The sequence below is a fragment of the Trachinotus anak genome, unplaced genomic scaffold (assembly GCF_046630095.1).
Source record: "Trachinotus anak isolate AG129_WGS33_773 ecotype Australia unplaced genomic scaffold, CSIRO_AGI_Tana_v1 ptg000048l, whole genome shotgun sequence".
NCBI lineage: Eukaryota > Metazoa > Chordata > Actinopteri > Carangiformes > Carangidae > Trachinotus > Trachinotus anak.
This window is the reverse complement of record NW_027273899.1, coordinates 299,965-326,977: the sequence shown is the minus strand read 5'-3', so window position 1 is coordinate 326,977 and position 27,013 is coordinate 299,965. Positions and strand designations below refer to the sequence as shown.

The window sequence follows — 27,013 nt, the reverse complement described above, 5'->3', positions numbered from 1 at the left end:
AGCAGGAGCAGGAGCAGGTGTGGTTTATGTAGAGCAGGTGTGTGGAGGAGGAGCAGGAGCAGGAGGAGCAGGAGCAGGAGCAGGAGGAGGAGCAGGAGGAGGAGCAGGAGCAGGAGGAGGAGCAGGAGCAGGAGCAGGTGTGGTTTATGTAGAGCAGGCGTGTGGAGGAGGAGCAGGAGCAGGAGCAGGAGGAGGAGCAGGAGCAGGGGAGCTGGTACAGTAGATGACCTTGGCTCCTGCCAAGGCTGTGACCTCGTCCTGAAACGTGCTGAGCTTTAAAGACGGACTCAGCATCAGCGCGTTGAGCCCTGAAGGCCCAGCGTCAGGCCGGTGTCCCTGAACCCGGTGGAGCCGGTTCCTTCACTGTGAGACTCTAAACACAGTCCTCAAAGTCAACGAGAACATGGTCCCTCAACGGCTTCCCACCCATGAGCGCCTCATGTTGTGTTCAGAGGACTCATGTTGTTAACAGTGTTGTCAGAGACTGAACCCAGGTCTCTGGAGCCCAGCCTGAGCTGATGCAGCGTTCAGGTACCATCTGAAATGTTAGTTTCATCATATATCACCTGGTTCCCTCTAAAGCTTTCTCTTTGTCATGAATGTGTCTGAGCCAGCGGCGTCCTGCGGTCTTCACGTGTATAGAGAGCTAGAGGGCGCACTTGGCTCAAAGCTAGAAAACAAAACTGTAACGTTGAAGATTTCCGAGCAGCACTTGAAGGCATCAGGAGGAGAGAAGGAAGCGCTGCCACGTCTGAGGATCCTCTGCAGCAGCAGCCGCGGGTCTGAGCACCGGGATGGGCCGGTGCCGGGCGGGGTGGGGTGTAAGACCGAGAGGTGGGAGTGACCGAGGAAACACAGAGGAGAGGAAAGAAGGAGGAAACGCGTACAGCCACAACACAACACTACACAACACAACACTACACAACACTCCTGTGTGAAAACAGCCTGTGCGGCTGTCCTCTGGAGGAGCCGCCGGCTGGAGCTCTATTGTTCACACACCCAGGCCCGAGTCTGCGGTTTTCCCGGGTCCAGGAAGAAGGGGTGACCCATGCTCCGCTCAGGGAGGATGGAGGAGTTCGTGACCGAAGAGGAAGAGCCGTGGTACGACCAGCAGGACCTGGAGCAGGGTAAGTCCCCGTGCTCCCTGTCGGCAGCGGGCTCCGCCTAACAAAGACTGTCAACATGTAGGGCTGCAACCAGGCTGCAACCAGGCTGCAACCAGGCTGTTATCAGGCTGTTATCAGGCTGTTATCAGGCTGTAACCAGGCTGCAAGCAGGCTGCAACCAGGCTGTTATCAGGCTGTTATCAGGCTGCAACCAGGCTGCAACCAGGCTGTTATCAGGCTGTTATCAGGCTGTTATCAGGCTGCAACCAGGCTGCAACCAGGCTGTTATCAGGCTGTTATCAGGCTGCAACCAGGCTGCAACCAGGCTGCAACCAGGCTGTTATCAGGCTGTTATCAGGCTGTTATCAGGCTGCAACCAGGCTGCAACCAGGCTGTTATCAGGCTGTTATCAGGCTGCAACCAGGCTGCAACCAGGCTGCAACCAGGCTGTTATCAGGCTGTTATCAGGCTGTTATCAGGCTGCAACCAGGCTGTTATCAGGCTGCAACCAGGCTGCAACCAGGCTGCAACCAGGCTGTAACCAGGCTGCAACCAGGCTGTTATCAGGCTGCAACCAGGCTGCAACCAGGCTGTTATCAGGCTGTTATCAGGCTGCAACCAGGCTGCAACCAGGCTGTTATCAGGCTGCAACCAGGCTGCAACCAGGCTGCAACCAGGCTGTTATCAGGCTGTTATCAGGCTGTTATCAGGCTGCAACCAGGCTGTTATCAGGCTGTTATCAGGCTGCAACCAGGCTGCAACCAGGCTGTTATCAGGCTGTTATCAGGCTGCAACCAGGCTGTTATCAGGCTGTTATCAGGCTGTTATCAGGCTGTAACCAGGCTGTTATCAGGCTGCAACCAGGCTGTTATCAGGCTGCAACAAGGCTGCAACCAGGCTGTAACACCAGGCTTTAAACAGGGGGTAACCAGGCTCATAGTTCTGCGACTACTAGTCAATAGATTGATTGATTAGTCAATTGACAGAATTAGTATCTGCTTGGTGGATGAAACATGTTGAGGTTCTGGAGACAGAGGAACCTGATGGAGGTTTTATGATCCAGAGGTTATTGATTATTTCAGGGTGTTTCCTCAGAGTGACGTCCAGCCTCAGACAGGCTGTCATATGAACAGTGTCAGGGAAGAAAATCAGACGGAGGTGTACGGTGAATTTTGATGCTCAGGACAGTAGAGGTCAAAGTTTACCTTCATTTTAGGCAACAGACAGAAGCTCAGCTCGATGTGTTGACCAAACCACTGGAGTAAAATCCTCATTAATGACCATCAGCTGTAGAGACACAGTTAGTCTTTGTGAGTCACTGATCTGTTGATTGGTTGTTGGAGCTCAGCAGGTGGAGTCTCTGTCTCTCCACCTGCTCTGTGAGGCTCCATCATACATGAACCTGTCACACCTGCAGAGACTCTGATTCACAGTCTGTCAGTCGTCTTCTTTTTGTTAGAATATGTTCAGTCTCGGAGTAACAGCAGCTGCTCAGAAGGATCCAGATGTTCAGTCCTGAGCCAGTGAGCGTTTCACTGTGTTTCTGTTGGACCTGGAATCGGCTTCATCTTCCAGAGTGGTCAGACTCAGAGGAGCCTCAAGCCCAACATCTGCCCAGACTCACCAACAGATACAGGATCAGAGGACACTGATCATATTACTAGTTGTTAACTAACCAGTAACTAACAGGTCACATGGTCAGTGGTTCTGTCACTAACTACACAAACACACACTGACACAGTGTGATAATTATACACACAGTCAGTTACTGTCACACACACTCGTGTTTACAGATGTTCAGTTCACAGTCACACTCACCTGGACTCTACAGCTGCATCGTTACCATGGAAACTGTGTCAATATGAGATATAAACTGACAACAATGACAAACACATAAAGTTTATATCAGCAGACACAGGAACCATGTAATGATGTGTTTCATGTTACATATGTTTCATTAAACCATCGTATGACTCACTGTCAGTCTGAACATCTGTCTTCAAGTAAACATTATGTGAAACTCTTTCCATATTTTTATGAAAACGCCTCGTCAGTCGTCTCGTCCTCTGCAGCTCTGACTTCACCTCCTGCCAACTCACTGTGAGGCTTCACCTCCTCTGGCTGAGGAGGTGCTGATGTGTCTGAGGATAAAAATAGATCCTCAGCCTTTGTTTCTGTGGGAGACAGTGAAGAGGACAGCAGAGGACTCAAGTCAAAATGGCTGCAGAAGAGAGCAGTGTCTTCATGTGTCTGATGGAGCAGAGAGGATGTCAGTGCTCTGAGCTCATCCTCAGTCATGTGACCTTACAGGAAGCCACGAGTCCTTCAGAGAGAGAGAGAGAGAGAGAGAGAGAGAGAGAGAGAGAGAGAGAGAGAGTCTTTGTGCTCCAGGACTCTGTCGTCATGAAGGATCAGTCTGAGCTCTGACAGGGTTTAGTCCAGAGAGAGACGGACGTCTGCTGAGAGCAAACATGGAGGAGTGAAACCACCATCAACATCTTTGTTAAGATTAACATTAATATTAACATCAGTAATAACATGTCTGTTAACACTTAACTAACAGTAACTCTGCTGTATGGGACAGACGTGAACTGGCTTCGTGCTACAGTTTTCACTAAATCTGCTCTCAGACACATTTGAATACGAGTTGATGGAACCACGGATCATTTATGTTCCACACTGAACTGACTGTTTTCATATTCATGTCAGAAATGTTGTATTTTTTAAGATGTGTTGGACACATTTTGACCATGTCAGAATTATTGACTCTGAATATTTAAACTAGTTTTTGCTCAAAAACTCAGTTGATATAACTTTATTTATGTGTGTGAGGCTCAGCAGCCAAATCCACAGACTCGCGTGGTGTTGGGAGGAAGAAATTATCCTTTGACAGCACATATAAACTGTAGCTGTGTGTGTCTTTGACTACGGGACATGAAGTGTCCTCAGGTCACCTGTGGGTCTGTGTCTACAAAGTGAAGACCTGTGTGATCCAGAACTGAGGTTTAGAGGCAGGTGTAGATTTGTGTCTTCAGTCTGAATCTGATCTGTTAAATATGTGGATCGATTGGGGCGGCCCGATGGCGGAGTGGTTAGGGCGCGTACCACATGAGCGGATGCGCTCGGCAGGTAAGCGCCGGTTCGACTCCCGACCGGCCCGACTCCTTCCCCCCCTCTCCGCCCCTTTCCTGTCACTCTCTACTGTCAATAAAGGCAAAAAATGCCCCAAAAAATATCTTAAAAAAAAATAATATGTGGATCGAGCTTAAACATGGCTGAAGGTTATAAACCTGCAGCAACATGACGCATTTAAACTGCAAAGAGCTGCTACTGAAATCAACATGTTCTTCTGTTTCTGTGTTTCTGGCTCATAACAGACTTCAATAATCTTCACAGAGCAGAACTCGTGGGGACGTTATGTTTAACAGATATGTAGAATATATATGAAGAGCTGCCACTCACAACTTGCAGATGATTTCATGCTATTGCAAGTTGCTGTATGTGGGTCACACATATCACCGTCAGCTACAGTGACATCACAAGGTGACTGCTGTCATGTGATATCTGCCAGATGTGGACATGTCCACAGTCACCTGCTGAGATTACTTCAACACTTACAGTTTACCTTGATTTATGGAAGCTAACCGCGTTAGCAGTGGCACCAGTGTTGGTGGGCTCCAGATCCATGTGGTCAGATCCACCCTCTCGTCCAAATATGGTCACTTCTGGCTCCAAGGACCAGCAGTGGGTGACAGCACCGCCCACTGTAGAGGGGAGCGCTCTGACGGTGTAAGATGGCATGAATATGATGATGTGACGATCTCACTGCTGTGATCCACTGTTCAGGTGAATCATACAGGTCGCCTCATTAAAGCTGCTTTTGGTCAATGTGTTGACAGGAAGTGAGGACAGGTGTCCAGGTGGAGGAGGGGCGTGGCTTCAGAACAGGTGGTGGCTGAAAAAGACTATAGACAGTAACATGACAGGAGGGATCAGCTGAAATCACTGATTTGACGGCAGCTGGAAACAGGTCAGGAGCTGAGGCCTCCACCTGCATCAGCTGTTTGATCCGACTCTGACTCAGACCAACAGGTGAGGTCGTCCGTCCTGCTGAGTCAGAGAGAGGAGGACGTGACAGACTCATCGAACTGTGGAGGAGCAGATAAAACTCAATGTCATGTTAAATATAAATCTGCCTCCATCATATCCTGAGCTCAGTGAGAGAGGAGGAGGAGGAGGAGGAGGAGGAGGAGGTCCCTGTGGTCCTGCTCTGACTCTGGGCCTGACACGGTCCAGAATGAGGTGGTGTGATGAACCCTGTTCTTACCTCACCTGAGCTGTAGTGATCCTGACAGCAGCTCTTCTTCCTGTCCGACTTCTTCTTCTGTCTCTGATCTGCAGACCTGCACCTGGCCGCAGAGCTGGGGAAGACTCTGCTGGAGAGGAACAAGGAGCTGGAGGACTCCCTGCAGCAGATGTACATCACTAATGAGGAGCAGGTGCAGGAGATCGAGGTGAGAACCAGGAAGTGAAATCATATGTCCAATCAGGTCATAAAGAGGAGGTGAGGGAGCGTGCCTTTAATCTGTGGTTTACCTGAAGGTTTCATTTACTAATTCATATTTTTAATATTGATGACACGACAACAAATTCTGACTTTGTAAATTAAGTCCATTTAGTGGCTGCTCCGAGGTTTTCGATCATATCACATGATCTCCAGAAACAAACCTTCAGAAAAAGAATAAGGGAAATTTAAATATGTTTAATATAAACATATAAATGAACCTGAAGCTGAGATGTTGAAAAAATCAATTAACAATTAGTAAATTGTGAATCAGTAGATTAAACAAGGACGATTATCCTACTGAATAATCAATAATTGATGACATTAATGACTGGAGGTAGCTGATTGGACACTCACAGCTGACAGTGATGTCAGAGCAGAAAACGTGTGTGTGTGTGTGTCAGTACCTGTCGAAGCAGCTGGAGGTTCTCCGGGACATGAACGAGCAGCACGCCAAAGTGTACGAGCAGCTGGACGGGACCGCCAGGGAGCTGGAGCGCACCAACCACACTCTGGTGACGGACAGCAAGGCCTCGCAGCAGAAGATAGAGAGGTGAAGGGGCGGGACTTCTCCTTCCTCTCCTGCTTCCTCCTCCTCCTTCACTCCCTAAACATCTCCTCCTCCTCCTGGTCCAGGTTAACAGGGACCATCGAGGCTCTGCAGACCCAGGTGGAGTCTCTCTCAGGTCAGGTGGAGCAGCTTCGCTCCATGGAGCAGCTGCGAGTCCGGAGGGAGAAGAGGGAGCGACGCAAGACCATCCACACGTTCCCGTGTCTGAGGGAGCTCTGCACGGCGCCCAGGTACCACAGTCTACTGAGGGGGGGGGCTGTCTGTAAGAGATGAGCTACAGGTGTGAGTCTTTTCTCCAGGTACGAGGACGAGTTTGTGGTGGGCAGAGCGGAGAGCTTCTCCACAGACGTGAAGCCTCAACCGTACGAAGAGGAGAACCAGCACCTGAGGGAGGCGGTGTCGGCCCTGAGAGCCGCCGTCCGCTCCGAGCGCGGCCGCAGAGAGGGGGTGGAGAGGGAGTGCAACCTCCTGCTGGCTGAGTTCTCACGGCTGCAGACACGGCTGCAGGTCGGTCTCAGTGATGGGTCACATGATCCTGTCAGTGACTCATGGTCCTTCACAGGAAACACTCACACACACACACACACATACGAATACACAACACAGCACAACACATGAGAAACATCAGCTGACAGCTCGGGTCTGTGTGGAACCTGATGAGCTGTTGTCGTTGTCGTCGTGTCTTTGCTCCCAGGATGCTGAGGACTGCCAGGCCCGGGTGCGGGAGCTGGAGGTGGAGCTGCAGGAGCTGCAGCAGCTGCGTCGAGCTCGGACCTTCCTGCTGAGCAGCGAGGATGACGGCGTGGCTCTCACCCAGACCGTCCTCAACAGCACCCCGGAGACCGACACCTTCCTGGAGGTGGAGGTAGGGCAGACGGGAGGAGGTACGAGCGGGCAGCCTGAAGGTGGAGGGGGTGGTGGAGGTGAGGCGTTACCTGAGTCCAGCCCCGTGAGAAAAAGCTGCAGCGACACAGCGCTCAACACCATCGTGGCACGGGATGCGTCCGGCCGCAGGAGGGGCAGCTACGCCCTCCACGCCAACAGTGTGAGGAAGAGGGGGATGTCCATCCTGCGGGAGGTGGATGAGCAGTACCACGCCTTACTGGAGAAATACGAGGAGCTGCTGGGGAAGTGTCGGCGCCACGAGGAGAGCCTGTGTCACGCTGAGGTCCAGACTTCCCGGCCGGTCTCCCGAGACCCGTCAATGAAAGACTGCGCCATGGGCCCCACTCCGGTGCCGCCTCCGACCCCCGCCCAGTCGCCCTCCACGCCTGAGGCCATTGAGAGCATCAGCAAGCAGGTGGAGGCGGTGGATAAACGTCTGGGACAGAACACACCGGAGTACAAGGCCCTCTTCAAGGAGATCTTCTCTCGAATCCAGAAGACCAAGATGGACATCAAAGCTACCAAAGCCTCTAAAGCGGGAAAGTCTGGGAAGTCCAGCAAGTCCAGTAAACACTGATGGAGGGAGGGAGGATGGTCATGTGATGTCTGAGTAGTTTGGTGTAAACGTTCTCGTAGAGGGAACCAGATTCAGTAGAGTTCAGTTCAACTGAGGCTGCATGAGATCAACGTTCAACCTTCATGTTAACCACACATCAGGTCCCGCCCCCAGATCCTTTAGTGTTTATCCAGGCTCACTGTAACCACGGTAACACACCTGAGACACCTGAGACACATCACCGCTGCAGCAGTCCAGTTAATTATGATGGAGCTCAGTGAGACAGAGAGGATCCTCTCAGGACTCAGGGACTGAAATATGTTTATCTGCTTCTCTCAGAGTTTGATGAGAAGATTGATTCTGCTGTTGGGGCTGAACGGTAAACTGCCAGTTAGCCTAGCTTAGCACAAAGACTGTCGACAGTGACCAGTTGTTTCCATGTATGTACCAAACTATGTCTTGGCTAAACCCTGACAGCTGGAAGTGGGCTGGAATGATCCAGAACGATCCAGAACGACCTGGTGTTGTGTCTGAGTCTGCCCCCTCTCACTTTATTTACCTTCCGCACTGCTGCAACGCAGTAAAACAGCTGGATGTTTAACTATAGTATATTAGGGTTCCCCCACCTGCCAAATCCCACTTTAACCCCTGAGTAACCGGTAGGTCCTGGTAGATGCACTTTACCACCTTTGAACAGAGCCAGGCCCTCCGTTTGCCCCGCCTCTGACCTTTGTGCTAAGCTAAGCTAAGCTAAGCTAACTGGCTCCTGTAGCTTCCTGTTTGGTAAACAGACAGAAGTGATTTCGATCTCGTCAGTGAGATGTTGAAGATGTAGTTGATGACTTTAGCACAGGTTCTTCAGGACTGTGTTAAAGTCACTGAGGGCTGAGGAGGGTCTGCACACTTCAAAATAAACCCACTCACAGACCTGAGTCATAGCTACAGTGTTAGGTTCAGGCTAAAAGCTGCAAATCTGTGCAGATAGTTTTCTGGGCATTATGAACACTATAAATACATGTAATAATAAATAAAAGCACGATGATAAAACCTGGAGCAGACGGTCTGTTGGCAGATAAAACATGATGTTTCTGCACCATGTTCTGTAGAAGTGTTTCTGCCTGGAAACTGTTGTCAGAAAAAAGCCATCGCCTGAGGTCACATGAACGTTTATTAAAGACAGGGACGTTTAAGGTGGTGAAAAGATGTTGCAGTGTTTTATTCCAGTGCTGGGACGATTTCCTTTACAGCTGACAGACACTAGAAGTGTGACCAGTGTAAGGCTTCAACCCAGGGCTTTTCTAACACCTAGCAGTCTTAGCTAACTACACAACTAACCTGCAAATATATTGCACCTTTTTTCACAGTATACGATACCTATGCCTTTTTCTGGGTAACCTCTATGTATGAACCTTTGTTATTATGAATGTTATTGCAGCTACTCTTTTGCGTCCTGTGTAATGAAGCTGGCAGGGTTCTCGAGGCTCAGCTGACAGGCTCTGTGGATGTCTTTCTGAGGACAGAGAGAAACCCCTCTGGAGCCCAGTGCTCCTGTCTGCTGGAGGAACCTGGGGTTTCTGTCATGTCTTCCCTGTTGCTCTTGAAAAGGTCTGACGCCTCATCTCCTGCATATTTAGATGAGCTAATATTAAACTGTACCTGTGTATTTATTTATGTGAATGTTTCTTCGTATTTTTTAACTTTCCAGTGCCTATATGTCACTAACATATGTCAGAATAAACAAATTGAGTTCACTTCATTTCCATGTGTATTATCAGTTAATAAGATACTGGCATCACAGTTAGTCTGGTCTGGTGTTAGTTCTGTCATTATTGAACAAGACCCTGTCAATAAAGCATCGACATCATGCATCCTGTGTGGTTTTCTTCACTTCATAACACCGTTTCTCACTTGTTAGGACAAACTTTACTGTGACTGAAATAATTTACACATTAAAGACATGAACGAGTGAACAACACAAGAATGAAATAAACTTTTCAGTGAACGTGCTGACACAGGTTAAACTGCAGCTTCACCCGTTTCCGACTCAATAACCCACAGGATTCACGACTGAAAACATGATTTACTGAACACCGCTTCCCTCATCTCAGGGACCAGCACCTCCGAGCTGCAGCGAAGCTGCTGGTGTCGGCTCCTCTGTCGGTTTCTATCTGAGATCGACTTCCAGCGGAGTCCGCTCATGCAGCGAGGCTCCGTGTTCACAGGTATTTGTACGATACAGCGCTCCTCCTCCGTCGATCCGACCGCGTGGCCTAATGGATAAGGCGTCTGACTTCGGATCAGAAGATTGAGGGTTCGAGTCCCTTCGTGGTCGAGTTTTGCTCCGATGACAAACACTGTTTTTGTTGTGTTGTGTTGTTTTGATGTACACTACCGTTCACCTGGTACGACCCGTTTTATATACAGTCTATAGTATAGATTGATAGATATATTATTGAGCTTTTCGACCCCCCCGGTAGTTTCGTTTTCTCTGCAGCATTTCATTGATTTCATAAATGCAACACACTATAGTTTTTTTATACATAGCATAAAGGTGAAAAACGATATATGCAGTGTTATCCTCATTTTAGATGTCAAAAGGGTTTTGTGGCTCCCGGTGTTTTCTCTTCTGTGGGAAACCAAATGGCTCTTTGAGTGTTTAAGGTGGCCGACCCCTGGTCTATACGAACCTATCCATCAATGATAACGTACATGCATGTGCATTGCAAACTACTGCTAAAGTTAAGCTAACCAACCTGCACTTAGCTAGGTTAGCTAACATTATGTCTAAGGATTTAAATTAGCTTCCTTCCCATAGAAAGGAATTGAGATTCGAGTAACTTCAATGTAGTTAGCGCTATAATGCAGATTTAAAATAAACACCAACAACGTAACGATAAAGACGTGTAACAACAAAGACACATGCGGGGCAGTATTACACATGGCAGCAGAGTGGCGCAGCGGAAGCGTGCTGGGCCCATAACCCAGAGGTCGATGGATCGAAACCATCCTCTGCTAAGCTTTTGGTTTCCATCGTTGACACCAGACTGTGTGTACACAGGTTGGCCTCTCAGACTGATGACTAAAAGCTCCGCTGCACTTGCTGTTAGGCCATCACTTTATCCTCCTCGACCCCGGAGAATGGAAGGAAATCCAGTGCAGTGCAGGCGTGTGCTTCAGTTAACTGAAGTGTTACAGTCCTTAAAGTAAACTGATTCTTTAACCAAAGCTGTCAAATACATGTGGTGGAGCAGAAAGTGCAATATTTCCCTCTTAAATGTAGCAGTGGAAGCATAAAGTAGCATAAAACGAAAACAATCGAGTAAAGCACAAGTAAAACACCTTACCCTGGTCTGCATGATTCTGGTATTTACACCAAGAACATTTGCTGCTTACTTTATTTTACAGAAAATAAATGACAAAACACTGGACATGTAATAACTGACAACACAGTTGCTGGAGGTGGAAACATAACAGTCAATCAGTCAGTCAAAATCCACTCGTCTGCTCTGCTTGATTGATGAATGGATCTTCTTCTGTTTGAGTCGCTCCTTGTTGCTCTTCTGTAACCTGCACAACATATGTCACATCAGAGCATCGGATTAGACTCTTTTATAATCAGGGTGGACAGAACAGACCCCGAGGTCATACCTGGCTGCCCTCACAGCTACATCTTCTGCTGTTGGTTCATCAGGCTTCCTGCTGGCTTCAGCTATGATGGCAGAGATCTTCTGTAGACAGTCAGAGAGGTTCCTGTGCTGACTCCTGCTCAGCTCAGACGTCACCAGCAGTTCTCCGGCCTTATTGATGCGGTTTGTGTTCTGTCACAGCAAGAACAAAATTACCACATTTACTCTTGATGGTTTCAAAATGACAGGGACAGAAACCAGCAAATCCCCATGTCATTACAACGAAGGCTCTGCTCTTCTGCTGACAGAGTAACGACACCTCAGGAGAGAGTATTTAAAGACAAACTTGAATGGAAATAACTAATTACAATACAAGTGTCCAAATGTCGTCAACAACATGGACGCTTCTCTGATGCCGAAGACAAACCTTCTCAAAGATCTTCTGTCGCACATCGTGTTGGATCCAGTCTGCCGTTAGCACGTGGAATCTGACCTCTGCCTTTGTGTTGACTGTGGATGGAGACGTCATCACACAGGACGTGTGTTAACTTTACACTGTGTGTGACAGAACAGATTCAAGATCCAAGGCCTTGTACAGGCCGTCAGGAGCTTCTCACTGTAACATATACACATATCTACCAATGAGCCTTTTGACATAAATTTAAATAAAAGTTAAACTTTGGAGAACCTTTGTTGACATGCTGACCACCAGGACCACTGCTCCTGCTGTAAGACACTGTCAGACGCTCTAAGAAAAACACACAGCACAAAAATACAGGAGGATGAAAATACACAACCATTCTGATTTAGTAAAACACATATTTGTAAAATATATATTTATATTTACCCACTGGAATGTGCACATGGGAGTCCTGAAAAATGAAAACTAAATGAATAAAAATCTGTTGCTTCACTGTGCATCAACAACATACAGTTCATTCAGGAAGTCTTCAGACCCCTGCTCTGCTTTCACGCTGTCATGATGCAGCCTCATGATAAATCAATACAATTCATCTTCATCAGTCTGCACTCAACATCCCATAATCACAATATGAAAACTGGATTTTAGAAATTTTATCAACTGTATCAAGAAATAAAATAAGAAATATCACATTGACAGAAGTTTTCAGACACTTTACTGTGTGAGTTTAGCTCAGGGTTAGATCAGCGGATGTTTGTATGGATCAGTGGATGTTTGTATAGATCAGTAGATGTTTGTATAGATCAGTGGATGTTTGTATGGATCAGTGGATGTTTGTATAGATCAGTAGATGTTTGTATAGATCAGTGGATGTTTGTATAGATCAGTGGATGTTTGTATAGATCAGTAGATGTTTGTATGGATCAGTAGATGTTTGTATGGATCAGTGGATGTTTGTATAGATCAGTAGATGTTTGTATAGATCAGTGGATGTTTGTATGGATCAGTGGATGTTTGTATAGATCAGTGGATGTTTGTATAGATCAGTGGATGTTTGTATAGATCAGTAGATGTTTGTATGGATCAGTGGATGTTTGTATAGATCAGTAGATGTTTGTATAGATCAGTAGATGTTTGTATGGATCAGTAGATGTTTGTATAGATCAGTGGATGTTTGTATAGATCAGTGGATGTTTGTATGGATCAGTGGATGTTTGTATAGATCAGTGGATGTTTGTATGGATCAGTAGATGTTTGTATAGATCAGTAGATGTTTGTATAGATCAGTAGATGTTTGTATAGATCAGTAGATGTTTGTATGGATCAGTGGATGTTTGTATAGATCAGTAGATGTTTGTATAGATCAGTAGATGTTTGTATGGATCAGTAGATGTTTGTATGGATCAGTGGATGTTTGTATAGATCAGTGGATGTTTGTATGGATCAGTAGATGTTTGTATAGATCAGTAGATGTTTGTATAGATCAGTAGATGTTTGTATAGATCAGTAGATGTTTGTATGGATCAGTAGATGTTTGTATAGATCAGTAGATGTTTGTATGGATCAGTGGATGTTTGTATAGATCAGTAGATGTTTGTATAGATCAGTAGATGTTTGTATAGATCAGTAGATGTTTGTATAGATCAGTAGATGTTTGTATAGATCAGTAGATGTTTGTATGGATCAGTAGATGTTTGTATAGATCAGTAGATGTTTGTATAGATCAGTGGATGTTTGTATGGATCAGTAGATGTTTGTATAGATCAGTAGATGTTTGTATGGATCAGTGGATGTTCTGCTGTTGGAGTCTTTCCATGTGTCCACTCTGGTTTTAAAACAGAGCTTCTAACAAACAGAGGAGAGTTTATCACTAAATAACTCCATCAGAACTATTAGAGCTTCATCACACATCGTTCAGTATTTCATGATTAGAAATTAACATTCAGGCTCAATGACCTCATCACACATCAACTACGTCAGTAACAAACTTCACAATAATTCAGGCTCATATCTGCAGTCTGACTTTAATCACTGTAAATTATTTCTACTGTTTCTTTTTTATTCTGGTCATGTGATCATATTGTTCAGATTTCACCTTGGTGATGTCACGTTTGGATGTTGCTGTAAATGAAGTCAGGTCTCACAGTTCCTTCTCAGACCATATTACTACTTTATTCATGGTTCTGATGATGTTACTAAAATTAAAAACTCTGCCTCTCACATCATTGCTCTCACACCTGTACAGGTAAACCAGACTTAACTGAACTAGGTGATAACCAGCTTCATAGTACAGGTGTCAGGACGGTCGAGGTCAGGTTAAATCAAGCCAGATATCCTGGTATGTTCAACCTGCTTCGTAGTCCAGACCTCTGGACTCTTCTAGAGCTGGACCCAGACTAACTGAGACATCAGGAAGAAGGAGACCCAGACCCTGAGGGTCCCTCTGAGCTCCAGAGATCCTGTGTGGAGATGGAGAAAGGTCGTTTCCTCCAGAACTGACTCTTACAACTGAGACCAGACAGTTCAGTCCTGGTTTCATCAGACCAGAGAATCTGGTTTCTCACAGTGTCAGAGTCCTTTAGCCGAGGTCAGAGGTCGTCCTTCTCTCATCTGGGACAGCAGACTGTTTGGTGTCATCGACAACAACATAACTCAGATATACTCCAACACCACTTCCCAGCCCGGTCCCACACAGGGAGGGGATGAACAGCGGGACAGCCTCTGTACTCTGCGCTGTCGTGGATCGATTTACAGTCGAAGAATCGATCAACACTACAGACAGCTGATCACTGTAGTGACTGTGTGACGGGCTGGCGATAAACAGAGGGCTCGAAAATAATTCGTCGCCTAACCCAGTCCAGTCAGTTGGAGTCAAAGAAACGTGTTATCTCACTGACCTGAGCGCCTGTTTCCCGGGTTCCGTAGCTCACACGCGGCTGTGAAGTGTTGTTAATGTCTCTCATCACAACAATCTTTGGTTCCACCCGCAGTGGACTCACATTTATTCCTGCGCCACGACACAGTAAATAAGACCGCCGGGCTATGTGCGCCGCCATGTTGGTGTGACGTCATCATGACGGTGAACACCGCTCCACGTAAAGTGTTTGCTGCTGCTGGTAACTGCAGTTCCTGTCTGCGTCACACACCTGTGTGCTGTTGAAACAGTAAGAATTAAACGCAGACGTTGTGGTAAATTATATTCCAGAGGAAAATAAACAAAGGTTCCACCGAGATTTGAACTCGGATCGCTGGATTCAGAGTCCAGAGTGCTAACCATTACACCATGGAACCACCGCGCTGGGAGGAGGGTCCAGTGTATATGAAACCAAACCAGAGCAGGTCTGTGTCGGCCGCAGTTTGTAAAGTTTGGTTGCGTGGTGGATTATACCGGACAAGGTTACTTGAATAAAAATTACCATAATAGCTAGCTGGCTAACGCAATAAACAATAATTATCACAATATCTCCAGTTCTCAGTTAATCTACTTATTAGTCATTAGAAAAAGGACTTATAATACACATGTCCTATCTCATATAAAATATCCTTAGCTAACACGTCTTTCGAATATGTTGAATACTTGTTAGCAAGACTGAATGAAATCCGCACAATATAGCAGAAACTGATAGATGATTGAAGGACATTACAGTCAATAAAATCGGAATGCAAAATGAAAATGATTGGGGTTAAAGGCGAAAATCACTGTGAAAGTAAGGAACCTTTGATTTCTAATAAAAATTTAGTGTGTATACTCACATACATATACTTATATGACTAGGGGGAAAAATAATCCAAAGAGATTTTATTCAACATCTTACTGTAATTTTTAGGAAACAGACTGTCTCCTGTTGAAGCACATGATACAGACAGGTTTAGCAGAAATAATTATGTATATACCCATGTATCACACGGGGTCTCCAATGGGGTCCTACATCAGCCGGTCTTATAAAACCATCTGCTGTCTGCCAGGAGGGGGCGCTATTATTAAGTGCCGTCAATAAATTGAGGCAAAAGCGGAACTTTCCTACGATGACTGCTGTTGCAATAGGGTGTCATCGACGGACGGACACTGCTGGTTTTCGAGAAAAACAAAACAAACCAGCTGTCTATATTAAACTATACTTAATGTTACCTAAACTTTCAGATGGATATGTAACGCTAGTTACATAGTTAGCTAAACAACAGCCTGTCCAACAGGATTAGCAGGATCGATTTCTCTGAATAGCTTTGTAGTATTTTTAGCGAGATAGCTAACATTAGAAGCTAGTCACGTATTGGCAACATTATCGAACGTTAGCCGAGCTAGCTGCGTGTTGACAGGTCGCAGCCCGGAACACTGTACATAAAATTAGGTAATGTCAGCGGAAACACGCTTCTGGAAGAGTCCTCGGCTGAACGTTAGCTTGTAGTTAGGCTACACCGGAATCATTTGGGCTAATTAAGCAACATTGGAAAGTACAATGTGACAACAATGGGCACGGCTCGTTGCCACCCAGTGTAGCTGCAGCTTTGGCAGTGAAGTCATGAAGGGCGGGAGGTGTCCGTTGATCAGGAGAACCCTGCCCACTTTCTCTTTATAGTCCTGGAAAGCTTTGTTAGCATTAGCGGAACATCTCGGCTTCTTTACCTGCAAAATGCCTGGGATGGTGGTGTTTGGTCGGCGGTGGGGGATCGCCAGCGACGACCTTGTTTTCCCCGGCTCTTTTGAGCTATTCGTCCGTGTACTTTGGTATGTTACTAACCCTCATCATGTCCATGATTTACTGGAGACTTTTTCCACCTGAAATACAACAATTTAGATATAATGACAGTGTTGATTGACTCTGCTCTTGTCTTTCTCCGTTATCTAAGGTGGATTGGCACTTTGATCCTGTACACTCATCACAAGGGTGACTTTGATTGTAATGGGAGAATTCTTCATAGCTACCTGATTGGACTGCTGGTTGTGCTTGGACTCATCATCCTGACTTTATCTGCTATTGTGTATGTCAGTGCTCAAGGTAAAGAATTTGTCTTCTACCTCAAACTTCAGTGAGACTAATATATAAAGATTAGTAAACCTGTAGGGGTTCAAAGTCTCAGTGCTTTCACCTAATTCTGCCCACAGCAGCTGTTGTATCATAATACACTTTATTCTGCAATATGCAATGCAGGAAGTTTGCAAAGCAGTTGCCGGCTGACACAACATAACTTTAAGAAACTGGAAGATGAAACAGAGCAAAGTTTACTGAATGTGGCTCTTTTTAGTGTGCACACAACAAGATGGACACAAGTACCATCCCTCTTATTGAAACAGCTGTAAACTTGTAAAAGACTGAACAGTCAGAGACACCTCCACCTCACTGCAGGCTGACACATGGTGGTATAACAAACAAACAAGATGGTTGTACGTTTGAATGTATATAATACACAGTGTTACTTGTTAGCACTGTTAGCTAACTACTAGCTTTTGAAAAGGATGAGAACACCCCACAGGTTTGTTGTTTCAGTGAAGTCTACGATCGTTTCCCAGGTACCATCACAAACCCTGGCCCACGGCGCTCCATCCCTGCTCTGGTGTACCTGCGAGCTCTCCTGTACATACCTGAGCTGGTGTGGGCCTGTCTGGGAGCTGTGTGGGTGTCTGATGACAGCAAAGGGTGCGATCCTGCCACAGTGGGTGCTGTCATCGCAGCAGTGGTTGCTAGGTGAGTTGTCCACAGGTACAGATAATGACTCATTAAAGGAAAAACTTGAATAATGACCGAGGTGAATTATGGGAGATGTTGGAGTGATGTGTTAGACAGACTGTCCACCATCAGCATCATGGATGAAGAATAGAGTCAGAGACAGTGAAGCTGCTCTGGAGGAAAAGCACCTAACTGAGACTCTGTCTCCGTCTGTGTCTTCATTATAGTTAAATCATGTTTGAAGTAGTTGAGGTGTTTTGATCCAGCGTCTCTCTCTCTCTCTCTCTCTCTCTCTCTCTCTCTCTCTCTCTCTCTCCCCTTTCTCCCCTTTCTCTACTCTCTCTCTCCCTCTCTCTCTCTCTCTCTCTCTCTCTCTCTCCCTCTCTCTCTCTCTCTCTCGCTCTCTCCCCGCGCCTCAACAGCTGGATCATCCTGCTCTTTACGGGGGTGGGCGTGGTGTTTGTGTTTGACCCTCTGGGTAACCCCCGCCCTCAGCCTGCAGCCATGGAGCCACTGGGAGTACGAGAAGAGAGCACGCAGCTGTTCTCCACCGCTCGCTCCCTGGCTGTCAAAGTGTGGGAGAGCAGGCTGCGGCTCCTGTGCTGCTGTCTGCCGCAGGACGAAAGCCACCGAGCGGCGTTCTCCAGCATCGCACAGCTTGTCAGCAGGTTCTTCTCTGTAAGGTTCCCTTCTCTCTTTGGTCTGTGCCACTAACATCTTCCGTTAGTGGGTTCAGTCAGATTTGATAAGATGTAATACACAGGGTTGTGTTGAAATGTTGTATTAAAATGTGTAGGAACCCTGAATACTTCAAGAAAGACTCAAACAAAGCATCTGGTTGTATTGTGTGTGTGTGTGTGTGTGTGTGTGTGTGTGTGTGTGTGTGTGTGTGTGTGTGTGTGTGTGTGTGTGTGTGTGTGTGTGTCAGGACACAGATCTGGTCCCCAGTGATATAGCAGCTGGTCTGGCTCTGCTGCACCAGGAGCAGGATAAGATGGAGCGAAGCAGAGACCCAGACGCCGTGGTCACTCACAGTCCTTCTTCTCCCAGTGTGAGTGCTGGAGCTACAGTCGACCTCTGACCTGACACTGATGTTAATGATGGTTTTTTAGTTGGCATCACTTCATTGAATAAAAAATGTTCCTCCTATTTGTCTGTGATTGTTTGCAGGGAGGAGATCTGGAGACAGAGCTTGAGAAAGCAGCTCACTGTATGCAGTTTGCTGCAGCAGCCTATGGATGGCCCCTCTACATCTACTCCAACCCCCTCACCGGGCCCTGCAAGCTCAGTGGAGACTGGTGAGATGTTCTGCTTGTTCATTTGAGTCAACAGCTCAGCAGGGATGATGAATGTTTGTAGTCCAGCCCTTAAGTCATCATCAACCTATTTCCCTCCATAAACTGCCAATAGGATTTTTCTAGTGATGGTGAGATGAAGATTCATGAAACACTGAACAAATCCAGAACAGTGGTTCAAGAAAAGGTTTGTTTCTCGATGCTCCATGTTAACAGAGCGACATCTACTGGTCAGAATTTAAAACAGGCAAAAACACACATTTGTGTGTGTGTGTGTGTGTATCTCAGTTTAAGGGAAACGATGATTGTATTTTTATACTAAGCATCAATCAACATGTGTCCTTGAAAAAACACAGTTAAATAAACTTAAAGGATCTATAATAATGTTCACTTCATAATGTTTCTTCATTAGGAGAAATAAGATAACGTGTTGTCAGACTGGAGAAGTCGTCTTTGGTTCATCCATTGCAGATACAACCAGTGTTATAAACTAGAAACTATGAAATGCATCATATCTCTCAAAGGAAAATGTCACAGTCGTTTCATAATTCAAAGTGACACTGAAAACAGTCACAGACAAGAGGCTTCACATCATCAGTTACATCATGCGTCTAAAATGATTCGCGCTTCACCAGAAAACTTGAATATACTCGACACACACTTCGAAGCCTCGATGTCTCAATTAATATCACTAGATTTCTCTGTTGTGTTTTGGATGATTAGAGAAAATCAGTGTGTAGAAACACAGCGAGGCTGTAAAGGTGGACTGGTGAGGAGGTCGGTTTTCATGTTGGACTGATGACGTTTAACGTCCCCGACAACCTCTGTCGTCTCATTTAGACTCTTGTTAGCAACCGGCCTTTTTAACAGCCGGAGTGTCATGGATGTCTGACATCCATACCCTGTTAACCAGCTGTGTGGGGGTGAGACAGGAGCCCAGAGGCTGTTTCAGACAGTCATGTGACCTCCTGGCTCCAGGTTCAGATGTTCACACTCAACTTTAACAAATCCAGTGAACAAAGGGTTAAATCTGTGATCACACTTCACACCAACAAAGATTCTTTTACACTTTAATGTTTTTGTATCATTGTTCTGTAATAACTGTGTGTGTGTGTGTGTGTGTGTGTGTGTCAGCTGTAGGAGCCGTGCAGCTGAGTATGACATCGTTGGAGGAGACCACCTCGGCTGTCACTTCTCCTCCATCCTGCAGAGCACTGGTTTACAGTACAGAGACTTCATCTACGTCAGCTTCCACAACCAGGTGTGGACTCCCCTGGTCCCCTCAGGATCAGGTCTCTGTTCAGTCTCCTCTCACATGTATTTGTGGAGGTCCCCTCCGGTCTGACAGTGTCTGTGTTGCAGATCTATGAGATCCCCTTCTTTGTGGCTCTGGATCATAAGAGAGAGGCAGTTCTGGTGTCTGTCAGAGGAACCCTGTCACTGAGGGTGAGTTCTCTCACTCCAGGGTCACATGAAGAGACTGTTTGGGTTTCACAGCAGAGAGTAAACAAATGTAAAATAAACCTCTTTGTTTATTTTACATTTCAATAAAATGTGGTGTTATTATGTCATCATAGTGTCTGACTGACTGGTCTGAAACTGTTCAGCTTCTGTGTGTAAATAATAACAATAATCATAATCATTACTATTAAAACACAGCTGTTAACATTTGCTACTCAAAGATATGAATCTATATACACATGAGAAAATAAAGCTGTGTTTACTCTGTTCTTAATTTGTTTCATCAACAAAAGACAAACAAAAAGAACTGATAAGAGAACCGTTAAAGAACCGGATCAATAAGCAGTATCAGTTTCCCAGGTCGCTGATCATGTGACTGTGTCCTGCAGGACGTCCTGACTGACCTGTCTGCTGAGTGTGAGAACCTGCCTATAGAGGGCGTGTCTGGAGCCTGCTACGGTCACAAGGTAAAGACTCACCTGTGGAGACGACCTGTCTGAACCAGTCAGAACAAACTGACGCTGCTGTTCTCTGATGCAGGGCATGTGTCAGGCGGCAGGTTACATCTACAAGAAGCTGGTCAACGACGGCATCCTGAACCAGGCCTTCAACGTGGCTCCGGTAAGAGAACCACCTCTGTTAAAGTTCTGCTTCAGTTAGAACCTGTGTGGAGGGAGAAAGACGTCACACAGGTGAACAGGGACTCCACAGTCCTTCTTCAGTCTGAACTGGGACACAGCAGAGTCAGGGTCACAGCATCATCTACAGGGGGAACTAACTGTGATGAAGGGTCCATTACTTAGTTTGACCTCTGTGTGTCAGAGAACAGAACCTGGAGAACAGAACCTGTGAGCTGGACTGTTTGTGACTGGTTCACATTGATTATCAGACGTGGTCAGACCAGGAGCTGGATCTTGACCCTCTGTGTGCTGCTGTGTGTTTGTAGGAGTATAAACTGGTCATCACTGGTCACAGTCTGGGCGCAGGCACAGCCTCACTGCTGGCCATCCTGCTGCGGAACTCCTTCCCCAGCCTGCAGTGCTACGCCTTCTCTCCACCGGGGGGCCTCCTGAGGTGAGGAGCTCATGAAGATGGACTGTGAACTCTGTCTCACAGTTTTTAAGTCAAATGCTGCTGAGCCACTCGGTGAAAAACTACCTGTTGTTAAAGGTTTATTTTACCTTCAGCCTCAGTCATGTGATCCACAGATGGAGTCAGACCACAGGTGAAACAGGCAGGTGCCCTGGTGGCCTCAGGGTGAAATGCAGCGTTTCATCCGCTTTATAAAACTTTTGATTTGATTTGAAAAATATCTGAAGACAAACCCTTCAGAGCACATGAATATGATCATTGTATGATTACCTGTGGTGTGTTAACGGTCGGTGCTCTCTCTCTCTGTGCAGTAAAGCCTTAGCTGATTACTCCAAGGACTTTGTGGTCTCTGTGGTGCTGGGAAAGGACCTGGTTCCCAGGTGAGTCTGGTTCCTCTTGGCTATTAGAACACAAAGTTGAAATGCATCATGGGTAAATACTCCATGTTGTCACTGGTTAGTTGTGTGTAGCAGTTTGGTTTAATGGACTTTATTGACTGTGGATCACTGCTCTGTTATTACAGAGGAGGTGGTGAGTGACATCACACTCCTCTGTTCTCTGCTCTTCTTCTTTGTTGAATCATCTGTCCTCTCTGTGCAGACTGAGCATTCCCAATATGGAGGACCTGAAGAGACGGATCCTTAAGATCGTTTCAAACTGCAACAAACCCAAGGTAAGACCTGGTCCCTGCAGTGATTCTGGTCTTAGTGTGTTCACGCCCAGTGAGGTCAGATGTTGTGTTGATGATGTGTGTGTGTGTGTGTGTTGCAGTACCGCATCCTGCTGCAGGGCTGCTGGTACGAGCTGTTCGGAGGAGACCCAGACGACTTCCCCACCGAGATGGACAACAGGAGGGAGGAGGAGCTCAGCCAGCCGCTGCTGGGGGAGGAGTCACTGATGATTCGCCACTCGTCATCCTATCAGAGCATGGCGTCAGATGACTCACCTGCTCACAAGCCTGCCCACTTACCTCTGTTCCCACCTGGACGCATTCTGCATATCACAGAAGACGGGCCGTCACGGAGGTGTGTCATCACCCCCCCCCCCACCCCCCCCACCCCCACCCCCCACACACACACACACACACACACACACACACACAGTGGACTAACTGCAGCAAACTGCTGTGTGTTTTCACTTCAACCTCCACTGAACCTTCAGCTCCTTTCACCACTTCCATTTCCACCAGTTAATGTCTGTGCAGTGGAGCTGCAGCGATCAGCTGATTAATAGATTCATTGGACATGAATCAGCTGTTTGAATAATTGATCCAGTGTCTGAATGTTTCATGTGTTCCTCAGTCGTGTATGAAACTGAGTCTGAGAGCCGACCTGAACCAGACGTTTACAGACGAGACCGGAAACTTCTGATCAATGTTTTTTAGACCAAATGATTAATCAATTAATCAGAAGATAATTGACAGATTCATCTGTAGTAAACAAATTGTTGTTTGCAGCCTTTCGACAGATGTTTCAGTGGTTCCAGATGTTTGAGCAGCTCACACACAGACACACTGACCTCTACCTGTTCTCTCTCCTCAGACCCTGTTTTTCCCAGGTCAGGTACCGGGCAGAGTGGTCCAGTGAGGAGGCGTTCAGGAGCATCCTGATCAGTCCCAGCATGCTCGCAGATCACATGCCTGACATTGTGCTTCATGCACTGAACAGCCTGACCAGCGACAGGCCCTTCCCCCTGTGCACGTCGTCCCTGAACAACAGCTAGCACAGTTACCTGAAACACAGACTGAACCCTATCCCTGTTGACGTGTGAGCTTCTCCACCTGATCCAGGACTGTCCGACGTGCTTCGCCTGGACTCAACCCTCTTCATACACACTGTGACTTGATTGTAATGAAATGGAAACATGAAACAGTAGATTCATCTGTTGTGATGTTGGAGGACTGCGCTTTACATTATTTAATTTAAATGATTAGTTTTATTTCAGCTCCATGAGCACCTGTATGCCATGATCTCTGAATGTGCGTTGTGTACAATATTTGACAGAGCTGCAGTTAACCCCCCCCCGGTCTTCCTCATCTGTGGGACGCTGAGGAGCAGGAGGACCCAGGATGTGGTGAAGACCAAAGCATTACATCATCATTGTGTAGTGACTGTGGTTGGTGCGTGTTGTGTTTAATGTCTTGAGTGAACAGTGCCTATGCTTCGGAGAAACAACACACCTGTTGTTCTGTGTGAACTTGAACGCGACACAGACTGTACCTGTTCACTCTCCATAAGGTGACATGTTAATGTTTGAATCAGCTGATGCCTGAATCCCTAAAGCACTGGGCTCAAATAAAAGCTTTTTCTGAAACACTCTTCACCTGGTCCCTTTTTACTTCTACAGCACTGCGCGGCAGGGTTTGTCCTGCTCATTATTAAATGTTCCTTCATCACAAACAGACCTTGTAGTTGTTGTCCTTAACATGTGACGTCACATCTTCAGGTGACCCCTGGGACGTGGTAAATTCCAGTGCAGAGTCTGTAAAGTGTCACAAGTTTGCCGAACATGTTGGTACATGAGGCTGTGAGCCTGTGGCACCAACATGACCGCTGCCTTTCTGCCCCAGGAGACAACGAAAGCCGAGAAGGAGGTTCACGGACCGCGGTGCGAAATGTGATCGATTACAGCGGGACATACAGTGATCAGAAACAAACATCATCTTCACGCCTGAAAAGACGGTGAATCTACTGATCCCGGACTTGTCAGTGTTTTACTCAGTTGATGCTGTTTGTTCCGCCCCTTGAACGTCACACAACAGAAACTATATGAGCAACAGGTCCGAGGAAATCATACTTTGAGCTTTCCAAGCCTTCACCTCAGAGCTGCCTCTCAGGTGATAACCCTTCTCCTCTGGTGTTTACTCCCGTGAGCATCGCCATCTGTCCGACAGCACCTGAAGGCAGCACCAGGAGCTCATCTGTTGGACAGGGAAACTAATCAGGAGCCAAGTGCAGACTTTCAGCGGAGCTAGCTTCAGGCTAGCAGCCGTGTCCGTCCACCGTCCACCCTGGGCTCAGAGCCGGGCGAGGAGGCGCAGGACTCCGAGGGACCAGCTGCAGCCGGCGATGTTTTAGAAACTCGGTCGTTTGGCGGTTAAAGTCGGACGGCGGGCGGCCCGAGTCACTAACGTTAGCCGCGGGAGAAGCGCCAGGGAGGCAGGAAAATGGAGCTGGACAGCGTAGTCCTCTACCAGGACGACTCCGGCAACTCTGCCGTGATGTCCGACCGGGTCTCGGGTCTGGCCAGTTCGATCTACCGGGAGTTTGAACGGCTGATTGAGAAATATGACGAGGACGTGGTGAAGGAGCTGATGCCGCTGGTCGTCGCCGTCCTGGAGAACCTGGACTCGGTGTTCGCGGTGAACCGGGAGCACGAAGTGGAGCTGGAGCTGCTGAAGGAGGACAACGAGCAGCTGGTCACCCAGTACGAGCGAGAGAAGGCTCTGAGGAAACACGCAGAGGAGGTGGGTCCCGGCACACAGCCGCCACACGAACTCATAACCCGGATTATACATTAGAGGCTAGTGGTATGGAGTTCGGCTTGAAAAGACCTAACACCGAACTCAGTTCGAAAATCTGGCAACTCACACTTGCGGTGCTTATCAACTATATATCAAATCTGATTAGTCACCAAATAGTACTTTTTATGAAACATATAAGCCGCTCTTTTATTCGGCTCACTGACAGGACCCCTGCAAAGCAGATTATGAGAGAACAACACTTTATAAAGTGGCTGCTGGTTCTTGGAGCGGCCCAACGTCCGGTGTTCGGGCGGAAGAAAAAACCGTTTCCGTAAAGTGAAATGCAGTTAAAAGAATCACAGCCTGATGGGCGGAGGTGTCCTAAAGGACGGGTCTCTAGTTTGACATGAAATATGATCACTGGTATCAACAACAGTGAGGAACAAACTATCCTGTAACTGAAAGTTCATGTCACTGATGTTGCTCTCTGGGACCCGGAGCGGCAGTGAACGCAGCATCAAGGCTGATTTCTCCTCTGAAGTTCAGCCAGTGACACCTCAGCTGTGACTTTCAGTCAGATACTTTTGACCAAACAGATTTGAATCATCCTGCTCAGCTCATGTGTAATGACAGTGAAGCACAGACAGAGTCCTGTCATCTGACCCAACCAGTGATGCACTTATTGGCACCACTTCATCCACACACAGTCTATTTCTGGACAGTAACATGTTTCCTGTCGTTGTGGCTCTGCACAACAACAGGTCTGAGGTCAGACTGTGTTTTGGGTGTTGATCCTGTTGTTAGGTCCTGGTTCAGTACAGATGTTAGCAGCTGCTGAAAGTCTCAGTCAGATCAGTGGATGTGTCAGTGTCCAGACACTGATGGTCTGCTCCGTGTTGTCCTCACTGTCACCCCCCTCACAGCGAGCGCCTTCAAACATCCAGCTGTTAATACTTTACAACCACTTCACTGCTGCATTAACACGGTTTCCTCTTCGTACTGTCAGTCCGCTGTTCTGGTGCTGCTTCACGAGGTGACAGCTTCAGGAGCCACAGTGCTGTGTGTGTTTCTAACACACAATAACAGTGTGATGATAGATGATGATACAGGTGATAATGAGACTGCTGCTTCCAGGACGAATGCGACACTTTGGATTCACTGTTAAATATAAAAGGAAAGAACGTCTCTAAAATGGGACGTTTACAAAATAAATTAACTTACAGGAATCATTCAAAACTAAAAAACATTTTATCAAGTAACATAAAACTGAGTTGTCAATAGACAACAAAACCTTAAACCACAAACCACAACTACACAACAAACTGAAGTTAAATGACAAAGTCTTGTAACACTGGTGCACAGTTGGTTTTCAGTCTGTCCTGTTAAACTAGAAACAGAGTCTGAAACGTTCACATCAAGACGTCCACAGGACCCTAGACCCTGAACCTGACCCTGGTGGATCCATACAGTGAGATAGGGACCAGATCCAGGTCCCTGACCCGCTCCACAGATCATGAGGTCGTCACAGTCGTCATCGAGGTTAAAATCTGAAAAGAAAACTGCTGAGTTACCTCGAGCAGTCAGAGCTTCAATGGATGCTTTGTTCTTTCGGCTCGTTTCAGACTTTATTCAGTTCAACAGCAGAGCAACAGCGTTCTCACAGCCACTGTTCATACAGAGCAGGTCCAGACCGCCCCCCACAGAGACCACCTGGAGGGAAAACAGGTAGACACCTCCACAGAGCCAGGGTGGGTGGGGTGAGGGGGGGTCTGCCTCAACAGGCTGGGCTGAGAGAGAGAGAGCATAAGACCAATTAAAATGATTAAAGGAGAATAATAACAATAATAAGACTGATAATAAAACCAACAGTATTAATGACAGTATTAATAATGAGACTAATAATAATAATCATAACAGGAGCAGTGGGAGTTGAGGGTGTTGAGCAGGATCAGGGGGCAGTAGGTGGTCTGCACAGCTGGATCACAGCTGGACCACAGCTGGACAGCCAGAGGTTGAGAGGTTGGTCAGAGTAGGCGGGGCCACGCTGTCACTGCACGTAAACACTGACCCCACATTAATCATAGTCACATCTGATCAGTGTAATCAGAACATCTCACTGTCTTCATGATCACATGTGGAGTCCTGACACACACACAGACACACACACACACAGACACACACAGACACACCTGCAGTTGTTCATGTTAATGTGGAGTGACAAGCTCAGCAGGTCACAGCTCTGTTAACATCTGTCCTGACTTGTTGCTGAAGCTTTCACATGGAGTTTCTCAGTCTGTGGCTGCTGTG

General features: G+C 46.9%; 4 protein-coding genes, 1 long non-coding RNA gene and 2 other non-coding genes across 16 annotated transcripts in view; 4 read left to right on the top strand and 3 right to left on the bottom strand.

Annotated features, from left to right (window-relative positions):
• Nucleotides 1–185: 185 nt before the first annotated feature.
• LOC139615340 (cerebellar degeneration-related protein 2-like) lies at nucleotides 186–9,548 on the top strand. The gene is made up of 6 exons (XM_071473210.1): nucleotides 186–1,127; nucleotides 5,508–5,620; nucleotides 6,075–6,223; nucleotides 6,307–6,471; nucleotides 6,541–6,748; nucleotides 6,936–9,548. Exons 1-6 carry the CDS (start codon nucleotides 1,049–1,051, stop codon nucleotides 7,701–7,703), a joined length of 1,482 nt encoding a protein of 493 aa, XP_071329311.1. The 5' UTR covers nucleotides 186–1,048; the 3' UTR covers nucleotides 7,704–9,548.
• Nucleotides 9,549–9,941: 393 nt separating this feature from the next.
• Nucleotides 9,942–10,014, top strand: trnar-ucg (transfer RNA arginine (anticodon UCG)). The gene has a single exon. It is a non-coding gene; the product is annotated as a tRNA-Arg (tRNA).
• Nucleotides 10,015–11,035: 1,021 nt separating this feature from the next.
• Nucleotides 11,036–14,811, bottom strand: mrpl58 (mitochondrial ribosomal protein L58). Its single transcript, XM_071473211.1, has 6 exons — nucleotides 14,627–14,811; nucleotides 12,156–12,180; nucleotides 11,997–12,056; nucleotides 11,736–11,818; nucleotides 11,331–11,500; nucleotides 11,036–11,249 (listed from the first exon to the last, which is right to left on the bottom strand). Exons 1-6 carry the CDS (start codon nucleotides 14,783–14,785, stop codon nucleotides 11,165–11,167), a joined length of 582 nt encoding a protein of 193 aa, XP_071329312.1. The 5' UTR covers nucleotides 14,786–14,811; the 3' UTR covers nucleotides 11,036–11,164.
• A 137-nt stretch (nucleotides 14,812–14,948) lies between these two features.
• On the bottom strand, nucleotides 14,949–15,020 carry trnaq-cug (transfer RNA glutamine (anticodon CUG)). Its single transcript has one exon. It is a non-coding gene; the product is annotated as a tRNA-Gln (tRNA).
• Nucleotides 15,021–15,744: 724 nt separating this feature from the next.
• daglb (diacylglycerol lipase, beta) lies at nucleotides 15,745–23,561 on the top strand. The gene is made up of 15 exons (XM_071473208.1): nucleotides 15,745–16,455; nucleotides 16,578–16,726; nucleotides 17,239–17,413; nucleotides 17,818–18,073; nucleotides 18,324–18,446; nucleotides 18,566–18,693; nucleotides 19,825–19,951; nucleotides 20,053–20,136; nucleotides 20,541–20,618; nucleotides 20,692–20,772; nucleotides 21,098–21,225; nucleotides 21,555–21,623; nucleotides 21,844–21,916; nucleotides 22,015–22,268; nucleotides 22,785–23,561. The coding sequence occupies exons 1-15, from the start codon at nucleotides 16,361–16,363 to the stop codon at nucleotides 22,963–22,965; spliced, it is 2,001 nt and encodes a 666-aa protein (XP_071329309.1). The 5' UTR covers nucleotides 15,745–16,360; the 3' UTR covers nucleotides 22,966–23,561.
• On the bottom strand, nucleotides 19,945–22,018 carry LOC139615342 (uncharacterized). Its single transcript, XR_011687354.1, has 3 exons — nucleotides 21,514–22,018; nucleotides 20,631–20,814; nucleotides 19,945–20,170 (listed from the first exon to the last, which is right to left on the bottom strand). It is a non-coding gene; the product is annotated as an uncharacterized lncRNA (long non-coding RNA).
• A 494-nt stretch (nucleotides 23,562–24,055) lies between the features above and the next one.
• Nucleotides 24,056–27,013, top strand: part of spag9b (sperm associated antigen 9b) — a 29,803-nt gene continuing 26,845 nt past the window's right edge. For 5 of the 10 annotated variants that reach the window (XM_071473205.1, XM_071473204.1, XM_071473197.1 and 2 more), the window contains exon 1: nucleotides 24,057–24,709. In XM_071473205.1, coding sequence (XP_071329306.1) covers nucleotides 24,410–24,709 — 300 coding nt within the window. In that variant the 5' untranslated portion in view covers nucleotides 24,057–24,409. Of the gene's footprint in view, nucleotides 24,710–27,013 lie in introns of all 10 variants that reach the window. The other 5 variants (XM_071473202.1, XM_071473201.1, XM_071473200.1 and 2 more) reach the window with 2 other exon arrangements.

Bases quoted from the DNA above. Each gene is read 5' to 3' on its own strand.
- daglb (XM_071473208.1), top strand. From the start codon at position 16,361: ATGCCTGGGATGGTGGTGTTTGGTCGGCGGTGGGGGATCGCCAGCGAC. The intron at 19,952-20,052 runs GTGTGGACTCCC...TCTGTGTTGCAG, and splicing joins ACGTCAGCTTCCACAACCAG to ATCTATGAGATCCCCTTCTT. The intron at 20,137-20,540 runs GTGAGTTCTCTC...TGTGTCCTGCAG, and splicing joins GAGGAACCCTGTCACTGAGG to GACGTCCTGACTGACCTGTC.
- LOC139615340 (XM_071473210.1), top strand. From the start codon at position 1,049: ATGCTCCGCTCAGGGAGGATGGAGGAGTTCGTGACCGAAGAGGAAGAG. The intron at 6,224-6,306 runs GTGAAGGGGCGG...CTCCTGGTCCAG, and splicing joins TCGCAGCAGAAGATAGAGAG to GTTAACAGGGACCATCGAGG. The intron at 6,472-6,540 runs GTACCACAGTCT...TCTTTTCTCCAG, and splicing joins GAGCTCTGCACGGCGCCCAG to GTACGAGGACGAGTTTGTGG.
- mrpl58 (XM_071473211.1), bottom strand. From the start codon at position 14,785: ATGGCGGCGCACATAGCCCGGCGGTCTTATTTACTGTGTCGTGGCGCA. The intron at 12,181-14,626 runs GTCAGTGAGATA...TTCATTTTTCAG, and splicing joins CCCGGGAAACAGGCGCTCAG to GACTCCCATGTGCACATTCC. The intron at 11,819-11,996 runs GTTCTCCAAAGT...CTCCATCCACAG, and splicing joins TGGTCAGCATGTCAACAAAG to TCAACACAAAGGCAGAGGTC.